We start from the raw sequence: 12,829 nt of genomic DNA, 5'->3' as shown, positions 1-12,829 counted from the left end.
TAGCTCTGCCGGCGGCTCAGTGTGAAAGGGCTTTTAGAGTATTGGTTAGGTAAAGCTGCTTTTCTCATCTAAGCCTAAATGAGCATATAACCCTGTGTTTGGGCTGAGCTCCTGCTATTTACGAGCAGCTTTCTTCTTTCAGCGCACAGAGGCTGCTCAGCTGTCGATCAATTACCAGCCATGCATTTTTTCTACAGTGACTCACCTGGTTTCTATTACCTGCCTTATTAGTCCAGCCTTCAGCCAGCCCCTTTTGGCTATTTAAATAGCTTTCCTCATTTCATCCATGCCCTTGTGTGGTCTATGATCTCCAGTGTGTTCCAGTGTATGACTTGACCTGGCTGACTTCTTTTCTGATACCTGTTCCTGTTTTTGCTCCTTACTACACTGACTTCTGGCTAATTGACCCCGGCTCGTCTGATTATCCACATCCAAACCCTGGCTTCAGTTTTTGACTACGTTCCTTATCTGTGTTATTTTTGCTGTTTCTTTAAAGGTGTGATTTTTAACTGCATTTTCTGTCTCTGCCTGGTTTATGGTTCCTGACACCTTGACAGTGCAGTGGGCTAGCCACACTGCAAGATCAGTAGTGAGTGGCCACTGATGAGATGAACTGTCCTCGTTTTCTTATATTTCTCAGTGGTGAGCCATTGTCACAGTACCTTGTATCTTAGACCCCTCTCACAAAGTTGCAATAAGTTTCTAAGTCTGCAATTATGTAATAGCTCCCTATAACAAAACAATTCGGGGGGCCCCCTGTCTCTCTCTAATCTTCCATGTTCGAGAGACTGGCACTTGTTAAGGGAGCAACTACAGTTCCTTGAAAAAGTATTCATACCCCTTGACATTTTCCCCATTTTGTCATGTTACAACCAAACATGTAAATGTATTTTATTGGGATTTTAGGTGACAGATCAACACAAAGTGGCACATAATTGTGGAGTGGAAGGAAAATGATGAATGGTTTTAAAAAATGTTCTCAAATAAACATGTGAAAAGTGTGGCGTGCATTTGTATTCAGCCCCCAAGAAACACATCAGACAGATCAGGGAAAAAGTTGTGGAGAGGTTTAAAGCAGTGTTAGGTTATAAAAAAAATATCCCAAGCTTTGAACATCTCACAGAGCACTGCTAAATCCATCATCCAAAAATGGAAAGAGTATGGCACAACTGCAAACCTGCCAAGACATGGCCATCCACCTAAACTGGCAGGCTGGGCAAGGAGAGCATTAATCAGAGAAGCAACCAAGAGGCCCATGGTAACTCTGGAGGAGCTTCAGACAGCTCAGGTGGGAGAACCTGGTCTCTGGTCAGATGAAACCAAAATTGAACTTTTTGGCCTAAAAGCAAAACGCTATGTGTGGCGGAAAACTAACACGGCACATCACCCTGAACACACCATCCCCACCGTGAAACATGGCAGTGGCAGCATCAGGTTGTGGGAATGCTTTTCTTCAGTGGGGACTGGGAAGCTGATCAGAGTTGATAGGAAGGTGGATGGAGCCAAATACTGGGTAATCTTATAAGAAAACATGTTAGTCTGCAAAAGACTTGAGACTTGGGCAGAGGTTCACCTCCCAGCAGGCCAACGACCCTAAACATACAGCCAGAGCTACAATGGAATGGTTTAGATCAAAGCATATTCATGTGTTAGCATGGCCCAGTCAAACACCAGACCTAAATCCAAATGAGAATCTGTGGCAAAACTTAAATTGCTGGTCAGACATTTTACATCCAATCTGACAGAGCTTGAGCTATTTTGCAAAAAAGAATGGGCAAAAATGTCACTCTAGATGTGCAAAGCTGGTAAAGACATCCTCAAAAAGACTTGCTGCTGTAATTTCAGACAAAGGTGGTTCTACAAAGTATTGACTTAAGGGGGCTAAATACAAATGCACGCCACACTTTTCACATATTTATTTGTAAAAAAAAAATTGAAAACCATTTATCATTTTCCTTCCACTTCACAATTATGTGCCACTTTGTGTTTGTCACATAAAATCCCAATAAAATACATTTATGTTTTTGGTTGTAACATGACAAAATGTGGAAAATTTTCAAGGGGTATGAATACTATTTCAAGGCACTGTATATGTTATCCTGGAGTTCCACTTTAATTGCTATTGCTGGTCATGTACTCTTTGGTAATGAATAATTGTGCCTGGGAAGCTATAGTGCTTACAGAAAATGTCTAATCTATTTACTAGTAAAGAAAAAGGCAGTACTGCGCATAAACAAATCTTAAATAAAACAATCAATAATCGTCCATATAAAAAATAAATCCAAATAAAATCCAGCAATTTCTCCAGTGATAATCGTGACATGCAATAGCTTGTAGGGTGACTGTAGTGAAATGGACCTCCACCTTCGATAGCACAAGCCGCTCACCTCTACAGATGGACCCCTGAGTATATCAGTCAGGTCAAATCAACAGTTCCCTCATAGGGATAAAGGCAGGGGATGATGTATGCAAATCTCGATCAGACTTCAGCAACAGATACTCTTGCAGTCATGACATGTAAAAATATATAAAGGAGATCTAGTGCTCTCTGTAAATCACTAAAAATCTTTTTATTCCAAATGGATAAAAACACTTACAAACATCGCACTGTACCCCAGTGCAAAGGACAACAGCATGTGTAGATAGATGATCCACGTCGGATAGACGAACGGAGCACGGGTGACGTCACGATCCAGTCACGGCACTACCCACGTGACTGGATCGTGACGTCACCCGCGCTCCGTTCGTCTATCCGACGTGGATCATCTATCTACGCATGCTGTTGTCCTTTGCACTGGGGTACAGTGCGATGTTTGTAAGTGTTTTTATCCATTTGGAATAAAAAGATTTTTAGTGATTTACAGAGAGCACTAGATCTCCTTTATATATTTTTACATGTCATGACTGCAAGAGTATCTGTTGCTGAAGTCTGATCGAGATTTGCATACATCATCCCCTGCCTTTATCCCTATGAGGGAACTGTTGATTTGACCTGACTGATATACTCAGGGGTCCATCTGTAGAGGTGAGCGGCTTGTGCTATCGAAGGTGGAGGTCCATTTCACTACAGTCACCCTACAAGCTATTGCATGTCACGATTATCACTGGAGAAATTGCTGGATTTTATTTGGATTTATTTTTTATATGGACGATTATTGATTGTTTTATTTAAGATTTGTTTATGCGCAGTACTGCCTTTTTCTTTACTTATGATTTTGGGATTTGATAAATTTACCCTCAGTACTACAGCTGCTTATAGTTAGGTTATACGGTTTGCGCTTGTCGACTATATTTGCTAATCTATTTACTGTCTTACAAACATATAATTAGGGGGACATTTATGCTCATGGTTTAAAAATTAAAGTCTGCAGCCATCATCGATGATTCTTATGACTTATTTATAACGAACAAAATATCTACCAACCTATTTAGACTTGATAGGTGGTGAAAATTACATTTAATTTTAAAAAAGCACAATCTTTCATTTAGCAATTGTAGGGCTGTTTTGTCCTAATCTTACAACAGAAGCAAGGAGATCTTGGGAAAGTGTTATGTGTTCCTGACCTTTTTTTCTGTCCCAGGGCCTGGAATCCAGCCTGCTGTGAAGACTGGCGAAGAGGTCGGCTTTGTGGTTGATGCCACAACTGCTGGGAAAGGAAAAGTCACTTGTAGCATTTTGGATCCTGATGGACTGGAGTCTGAAGCAGATGTCATTGAGAATGAAGATGGCACTTATGACATTTTCTACACTACTGCCAAGACTGGCCCCTATGTCATCCATGTCCGCTTTGGTGGAGTGGACATTCCCAATAGTCCCTTCACTGTCATGGTAAGCCTGTTATGCTCTGTTCCTGTATTATACTGTTTCAATACCTTTTGACTTTTCAAAGCTTTGTTGAAAATGGCTGTTGTATTTCAAAGTGTTTTTTCAAAAGGTGTATGGTTTGCAACAATGTGGTGTAATGTGATGTTTAATTCATGAACCAGTCTACATAATCCTGGAGTCAGTACGTACCGCCAATGAGCTAGGAAATGTGTTTCCATTGGCAACAATGGCACAGTCCCACAGAAAGAATCCAACTGTATGTTTAAGGTGCATTGGCCATCTGTGTTCTTGACTTTGTCCACCTCCTCTGGTATAACTCATGTTTACTAACCATTGTTTCTCCTGAACTGAGTGCATAGTACAGCTTGTAAGAGATCATGAAGAGGTACCTCCATTTATTTCATGCGTGTCTGCAAAGCTTTTATTGCCCTATGTAACATGACATGATGGAAATGTGATAAGGTACATAGTAATATTTCACATTGTGTCATACCAGAACAAAATGACAGCACACCCAGCAGAGTAAACTCCCTTATTTCTTAAAGCCTCTGATGAAAGAACCATGTTTGTTGAGCTTAGGGCCCACATTCTTTGTCTCCCAGTGCAGTATGGGGGAATAAACTATTAGATATCATCTAATTTTTGCCTTCAGGATGCCATTTTATACTTGTGAAAATCAGGACCACCCCACCAGATGTCTTTTTTTTTTTTTTTTTTTTACTTTTACCAGTTGGAAAACCCTTCTGTGTATCCAATAAACTAGTTTGTGTTTCTTGAAGGCTGGCATATCTAACTTTGGGACTAAGGTCCACATACTGCTGTTTCCTTGTTTGGTGGAGTGTCCATTATTATGGAGTCATTGAAATGGCAGTTGGCAGTTGGTGGGGGCTACCCACTGAAGTCCAGAAACAGAAAAGTGAACATACAGAGGAGGGTTTTATGGCTAATGGCAGCATTCTATGGTTTGATTTTAGGCAGGATTTTTTAATATATCACTCCCCCCTTTCACCTATCTCAGCCAAAGCTCAGGACCTGTGATGGAAGCTGTCAAGGTCAACACCTTAGACTGGCAACTTGTCACACAGTGAGGTTTTGATCCAGAGCTTGCGCACTCGATACGTGATGGGCAAGTTACGTAGGTGTTATAATGTTCAGAATTCCTAAAACCTAGACAAGCTATGCCTTGCACTGAGCCTGCCTAAACCCACCAAGGATGCTTTCATAAGATGCCAAGCTTATTTAATCTGTTCTAGCTGTATAAGGTTTGGCAGGTCCCTGAGAACGGCTGAAGTTTGATACTATACTATACCAAAGATACCTTAATTTTAACTCCCATTGGGCATGTCTGCTTCAAATATGAATTCCTTTGGCTGTGTGCTGCCCATACATGTTCTCTGTGACCGATAATATAATGCCTTTTTTTCCCTCTTTAACCATTTTGTTCCACTGTACCAGGCTACAGATGAAGTCCCAGTAATGTGTCAGCAGCAGTCTCAGCAACAGTCTCTTAGTGCCTTGCCTCCAGGCTATGACCCTGTGGTATTTATTTTTCCATTTCCATATGACCAATCCACCTTCCTTCCATGTTTCTTCCATTGCAGAAGTGATATTGCTGCTTATTAGGATTGCTTGCAACACCCCTTCCCTGGTTGATCATTATTTTTTTATATATATATTTGATTTATGATGTTTTTGTTTCTAGTGACTGAAAATGACAACCAAATCAGCGTTTCTTTGCTAATCATGACCAAATCAACATTTTTTTCTTAGATTATCTTTTAAAGGGTTTCTTAAATAGTCTGCAGGTTCCTTTATGCTTTTGGTTAAGTTGCCTTTTGAAACAGATGCCAGTCATCTCTTGATGTGAATGTTCATTTTGCATCTGTCAGGGTTTCTGCTCTGCTTTAAGTTGGCTTTTTCAGTCCACATGGCACAAAAAGCTAATAAATAAAATAGGAGGGTTGTAATTTGCTTAGCAGAAATGTTTAGGGAATTTCTTGTGTCTGTTCTTGCCCCCTGGAATGGTTGTGAGCGTATAAGCTTGGCTTGGAGCTAAACTACCATTGTCACCGTTCCTAGTTCTATATATATTTTTGTGTCAAATCCAGTGGAAATACAGTGATACATTGCTGTATAATATACATCAAATTCACCAAAGTCTTTAAAAATGGTAGTTTGGTAAAAAAAATAGTTGAGCAGTCAGAGCCATTCTACACCATGGCAATGGCCTGGCACAAGGTCAAACTCTCTATCTCTATAGGTCCCTTTTTAGTAGATCCACTCTAATACCCCATACACACGAGCGGAAATTCCGCCAGCAAAAGTACGGTGTGCGCTTTTGGTCGGAAATTCCAACCGCGTGTACGCTCCATCTGACTTTTGCTGGCGGAATTTCTGCCAGCAAAAGATTGAGAGCAGGTTCTCTATTTTTCCGTCGGAAAGAGTTCTTATTGGAAATTCCGTTCGTCTGTATGCAATTCCGACGCGCAAAAAAACATGCATGCTCGGAAACAATTCGACGCATGCTCGGAAGCATTGAACTTCATTTTCTCGGCTCGTCGTTGTGTTGTACGTCACCGCGTTCTTGGCGGTCGAAAGTTCAGAGAACTTTTGTGTGACCGTGTGTATGCAAGCCAAGCTTGAGCGGAATTCCGTTGGAAAAACCATCCAAGATTTTTCCGATGGAAATTCCGCTCGTGTGTACGGGACATTAGTATAATGTTTGAATGAAGCCTTCATTGATTGAAAAAGCTGTATTCCTCCTTGCACCACTTCACATCCATTTCACCTTTTATTTTTGTTCCTGAATAACCATGATTACTTCTCACAATGACAATGACACCATGTGACTGCTGGTCATCTTTTGTTTCTCCTGTAAAATGCTAAATCATTTTCTCTTTCAGATTTCACTGCTTCAACCGGAGCTTCTGATATCTGCTATCTTTAGTACATTACTTTGTTGCCATTCTTTTTCCTTTTGAAGTTTATGCTGTTGTTTTGAAGTAGATTGTGATTACTCCTACAATTCTGCCTGTTTAGAAAGCTGGGGGTACAGGTAATATACTAGAGACCCAAAATAGTTTGTGCATAGCCGGTAGGGAATCATGTTCTCATCAACTTGTGTTGTCCAAAGCATCTTCTAAAGTTAAAGTGTTGTACTTCAAGTTAATGAGAATCTTGTTCCCCTCTAGAATCTTTTAGGGTCACTGAAAGCTACAATAAGGCAGAGCAATGACCCTCATTAATATCATTAAGATGAAGCACCGGTCACTTATACAAATTTCGAACTCATAGGTTGTCTTTAATAGACACGTCAAAATTCTTGATTGATCTGATATCTCTCATTTGTGACAAGTGTCCATCTGAATTCTCTGCCCCACACACTATATAATGGAACAGCCCTCAGTTTACGCATTTAATGAATAGTTAGATCAGAATTCCATAGCAGAAGTGTAAGCACACATCTGTATGTATCACAGTCTACTTAAACCACCAGTTGTCCTTTCTCTGATATCATATTTTTCCATTTTCCCTTCACTGATATCATATTTTTCGTTCCAGGTGTCGGAAACTGCATATGCTCCTGTTGGTTCTATGAATGGGATGGGATTCAGGCCCTTTGATTTAGTTATCCCCTTTGCTATAAGGACAGGAGACATAACAGGTGCGAGTAAGAAAGTAGCAAGTTAAATGTTCTGTTCAGTCAACATGGAATATTAGGCCTTCAAATCCATACAAGGAATGCCAGTCCAGAGCTTCTGTTTTTCCTCACACCATAGCTGTAATCCATCAGATCAACCTGCTGCTTAAAAGTATCCTGGTGTTGGTAATCTATTGACAGAGGATGCTGAAGATTGTGAATGTACAGGTTGTGTATTCTCAGTCTTGCCCACCACATTCTTGTTGAGGAGTAGCGTGGAACCGTATGATACGACATGAACTTGCACACCCTCCCAGAGACACATCTGGGAGCTTCCTATTAACTAGCTGCAGTGAGTTATGATTGTATAAAACGTAGAATAAGGTTCACACATGGACTTTGTGACTTAATTACATCTGACATTTTTCTGAGATTTCCTTAGTATTTTGCTTAGATTTAGTTGTGGCCTGCGCTGTTCTTTAAAATGTATCATAAGCCGCCAGCCTTTTGTTTTGTGCTGGACAGTGTTTTGGGGTTAGAACCTCTGTCTGGTTTTTATTGCTGTTACTTTACTGGGACTAAAAGTGAGGGACAATCAACCTTTTTAGTTGTCACCAGAATCAGAATAGAGGGAATCTTCTGAAGGGTGCTCCTGTCACTTTCGACAGATCCCTTCTCACTTCCTGTTTTGAAAATAACCATTCTCTCCCTTATCCAAAATAGGGAAAAGTTTTGACTTTAGATATACTTTAAAGCGGTCCTAAATGCAACGTTTAGCTTACTTTAGATATTTAGAAGGCATTCGTGAGTAGATGTATACACTTACCTTCTAGCAATGTGTACCAGTGTAGGATTGATGCACGTGCACCTGGTACCACATTCCCAAGAAAAATAAAAAAAATCTGAAGATGTTTGGAATTTTAAAGGTCCTAGAGCAAAAAGTATTGAGGAAAACACATGTTATTTCACAGATATTGCACATTTTAAAAGAATTATAAGGTTATATGCCTAAAACTGACATTGATTTTTGCAAGGGTTAAATCACTCCTTTAAATAATTGAGTTCCTTACATCCCTCAGGGACTACTGATGCAAACTGTTGTCTGTCCTGTACTTGCGTTGTGGCCATTATGATAGTTTCCCAGTTTTCCTGTTAAATGTTTATTTTACATAGTGAAAAATTCAATAAGAGGAACTTTCTTTATCATACATCACGGGACACAGACTTGGGCTAATATTCATTACCTACTGGTTTATATGCCATCTCTAGGTGAATGGACACTGGTAGACAAAGTCTTAGACAGGAAGTCCGCCCCTATATAAACCCTCCCATGCAGGATGTACTTCAGTTTTTTACCAGTGCTTGCAAGGTGGTTGGGCACGTTTGTTTGAGCTCTCTAGAGCTCCAGGTCTTTGGTCCTAAAACGGTTTTTAAATGAATCAAGGGATTGACCAATTGGATCCATTTGAAAAAAAGCTTATATGCTTAAATAAATGGTACCCGAGGCTCGAAAAGAAGACTCAAGGATCCTGAAAAGTTTTGCCTGTACCAGGCACTGGACCCTGCGTAGTGGAATCCTGGACACCACAGAGCTAAGGCATTCCTGCAGGGTGCTGTACAGGTCGAAGGGAGTGAAACCTAAAACTAAAAGGGTACCCAGTTCTTGAAGGTCCCCAAGTGACGGAACCCACCGTGATGGGTGAAGATTGGGCTCTTCGTTTCTAAGGCTGCCCTGCACCTGGACGGATAAGGGAAACCGCCTTATTTACTTATTGTGGGGTGCCCCAGTGATTGTAACAATCAGTCAAGCTAGCTACAGGCTGGACACCTGTGTTCGGTGACCAATGGGAGTTTTGGGCTAGCTGTGGGTGTTTGCAAAGAGTACCTTTTTGTTCTTATTATTATTGTCTTGGCTGTTTTTTCCCTAATGGATGGTCTGCGCACAAGGGTGCGCCATTTCGCATCTTGGTTCGCCATGGCTACTATGTTGTATCCCCTGAAAGACTAGAGGCTTCCGGGCAATCTGAGCTGCTGCACCTGTCTGGTATTGTGACTACAGTCAACGCTACTGCTTCAGCCTTTTATAACCAGGGATGATCTGTCCTCAGCCCTAGCCAGGTTAGAGGACAGGATTGCTGGCATGATTGCCTCCATCTCGCAGGGTGGTAAGAAGTGTGACAGATCCCCCTCCCCTAAGCCCCCTATCTTGGAGCAGGAATGGGTTGATGGGGAAGAGCTAAATGCCAAGGATTCTGTGGAGGGCCTGGCAGATGAGTGTGCTTTTGAGCAATCTGGGCCAGAAGATGTCCAGTTGGTATCAGTCTCTCAGTCCCAGAGGCTGATCCAGACTCCTACCAAGATGGTTCGTTCTGCCTTTACGTTACCTCCTACAGAGGTTTCTGAGCCCCCCTGGTCCTCTTTGGGGTCCCCGAGACCTCAGGCCGCACAGGCTTTCCCCTTGCACCCACTGTTGAAACAGGCAGTGTATGCTGATTGGAAACATCCTGACAAGATTTTTGTTCCCCCTAATGCCGCGTACAAATGGCCAGACTTCCCGTCAGAAAGTCAGATGGGAGCTTTTGGTGGGACATTCCGACTGTGTGTATGCCCCATCGGACTTTTTCTGTCAGCATTTCCGTCGGACTCAGATATAGAACATGTTCTAAATCTTTCCATCGGAAATGCCGATGGAGTTTAGCCCGTTGGCAAGTCCACTCGTGTGTACGCGGCATAAGAGGTTTTCCCTTTTATATCCCATGGTGGAAAAGTTTGACACGGCAGTCTCTTCCTTAAACAAGAACTTAACTTGTCTGGTGGATAACGCGCAGGGCTTGAAGGACCCTGTTGACAAAAAACTCGAGTCACTATTAAAGGCTTATTTTTTCTTTTGCCAGTTCAGCTATTCAGCCAGCTGTCGCAGCAGTTGGAGTCTACCAATCCTTAAAGGATCAGGTCAGACAGCCTGAGAGGTATAGATATACCTCGAGTGCTGTGTTTTGCTGTTGATGTCTTTTAAAGGATTCAATACAGCGGGTTTCTCATTTTGTTCTCTTGTCTGTACACATGTGCAGACTTTTGTGGCTTAACTGGTCAGCCAAGTTTCCTTGTAACAAGTTTCATGGGGAACGTTTGGTGATGATTTGAACAAATATATCCAAAAAATTCCTGGAGGTAAGAGCTCTCTACTTCCTGTGAAGAGAAGGACCAGGTGTCCCTCATTTTAAAACCTCAGGGACCGCTTCCTCAGGTGTCTCTGCGCCAAGGCAGTTCTGCCGCCAACAGGAGCTGCAGGGCCAGAAGAAACACTGGGTCCAAAACTCTTCTAAACCTGGTACCAAGCCCTCCTTTTGAAGGGATGCCCCCACTCTATCGGGTGGGGGGAAGGCTGCTGCACTTTGCGGACATTTGGAGAACAGTGGTTCAGGACACGTTGGTCACCTCAACAGTATCCCGCGGTTACAAGCTGGATTTGCGGGGGGTTCCCTCTCAGAGGTTTCTAAGATCTAGCGTTCCCTCGGATCTTCCAAAGAGAAACGTATTGTTTCAGGCACTAGATCATTTAGTGCATTAGGAAGTGATTATACAGGTTCCTGTATCCGAAAGGGGTACGGGGTACGGGGTACTGGGTCTTTTAAGGGCCCATGGAATCTTGGTGCTCGGGTACCTGGATGACCTCCTGCTCAGAGATCACGCAGTACAGGCTCTAGAACAGAGCATAGCCGGCACAGTGCGATATTTAGAAAGCTTGGGCTGGGTCATTAATACCGAAAAGTCAGCCTTGAGACCAGCTCAAAGTCTGAAGTATTAGATCTGATCCTAGATACGGCCAGGCAAGGGTACTTTTGCCACCCATAAGGATCTGTGCCCTGAAGGATCAGGTGCGTCAAATAAGGGGCACCAGACAACCCTCCATTCGGCTCTGTATGAGTCTTCTAGGAAAGATGGTGTCCTCTTTCGAGGCATTGCCCTATGCCCAGTTCCATTCCAGGCCTATACAACAAGGCATCTTGCCGGCTTGGAACAGGAGAGGGCAAGCCCTGAATTAACCCATGTTCTTATATCCTCGGGTGTGCTTAAGCCTAAGCTGGTGGTTGCAGGATCAGAACCTGCAAAGGGGACGATCCTTCATCCTAGTGTCTTGGAGAGTACTGACCACAGACGCCTGTCTCATGGGCTGAGGAGTGACCCTAGAGGGGCTCACAGCTCAGGGGAGATGGTCAACCACAGAATAGAGCTTTCCCATCAACATCCTGGATTTGCGGAGAGTATGTCTGGCCCTACGGTTCTGGACAGTGGAGCTTCAGGACTGCCCTATCAGGGTTCAGTCCGACAATGCCACTGCAGTGGCCTATATAAACCACCAGGGCGGTACCAGGAGTCATTCAGCTCAGAAAGAGGTGTACCACATACTAGCCTGGGCAGAGGGACATGTGCCAGTTCTATCGGCAGTTCATATCCCAGGGGGTAGAGAACTGGAAGGCAGATTATCTCAGCCGCCAGCATATTTGCCCGGGGGAATGGTCCCTACAGGAACTCAAGGGTGTTCCAGGAAATCATCCAGCGTTGGATGGCCAAATGTCGATCTATTGGCATCCAGGTTCAACAATAAACTACATCAGTTTGTGTGCCGAACAAGGTATCCCCTGGCAATCGGAACAGATGCTCTGGTAGTTCCATGGAGCCAGTACTCCCTGGTTTATGCTTTCCCCCCCGATCCTTCTCCTTCCACATTTGTTGTGTAGGATTTGGAGAGAGGGGTTCCAGTCTTTCTGGTGGCACCATCCTGGTCCAGAAGGCCCTGGTTCCCGGAGATTGAGAGATGGGCAATAGACGGGCCATGGACGCTTCCGCACAACCCCGATCTGTGGTCTCAAGGTCCTATATTCCACCCCAGTTTAAGTCCCTAATGCCGCGTACACACGGTCAGACTTTTCGGCTACAAAAGTCCGGACGCTGACGGACCAAGTCCGGCAGACAATCCGATCGTGTGTGGGCTTCCCCGGACTTTCAGCGGACTTTTCCAGACACAAATCTGACGGACTTTAGATTTAGAACATGCTTCAAATCTTTACGTTGTAACTCCGCCGGACCCAGAAATCCGCTCGTCTGTATGCTAGTCCGACGGACAAAAACCGACGCTAGGGCAGCTATTGGCTACTGGCTATCAACTTCCTTATTTTAGTCCGGTGTGCGACATCACGTACAAATCCGTCGGACTTTTGTGTGATCGTGTGTAGGCAAGTCCGGTCGTTAGAAAGTCTGTTGAAAGTCCGCCAAAAGTCCGTCGAAAGTCTGTCAGACGGGCTGTCGGACTTTTGTAGCTGAAAAGTCCGACCGTGTGTACGCGGCATAAGTTTGACGGC

The 12,829-nt window shown here is 43.3% G+C and overlaps 1 protein-coding gene across 5 annotated transcripts in view; it reads left to right on the top strand.

Moving 5' to 3' along the window:
• The window catches only part of FLNB (filamin B), a 329,582-nt gene that overhangs the window by 259,726 nt on the left and 57,027 nt on the right, over positions 1-12,829 (top strand). For 3 of the 5 annotated variants that reach the window (XM_073592228.1, XM_073592227.1, XM_073592226.1), the window contains 3 exons: positions 3,582-3,829; positions 5,282-5,365; positions 7,388-7,490. In XM_073592228.1, the coding sequence (XP_073448329.1) occupies positions 3,582-3,829; positions 5,282-5,365; positions 7,388-7,490 (435 nt within the window). The remainder of the gene's footprint in view (positions 1-3,581; positions 3,830-5,281; positions 5,366-7,387; positions 7,491-12,829) is intronic. The other 2 variants (XM_073592229.1, XM_073592230.1) reach the window with 1 other exon arrangement.

Source organism: Aquarana catesbeiana, linkage group LG07 (assembly GCF_042186555.1).
Source record: "Aquarana catesbeiana isolate 2022-GZ linkage group LG07, ASM4218655v1, whole genome shotgun sequence".
NCBI classification, from domain to species: domain Eukaryota; kingdom Metazoa; phylum Chordata; class Amphibia; order Anura; family Ranidae; genus Aquarana; species Aquarana catesbeiana.
This window is presented reverse-complemented; position numbering and strand designations above follow the sequence as displayed.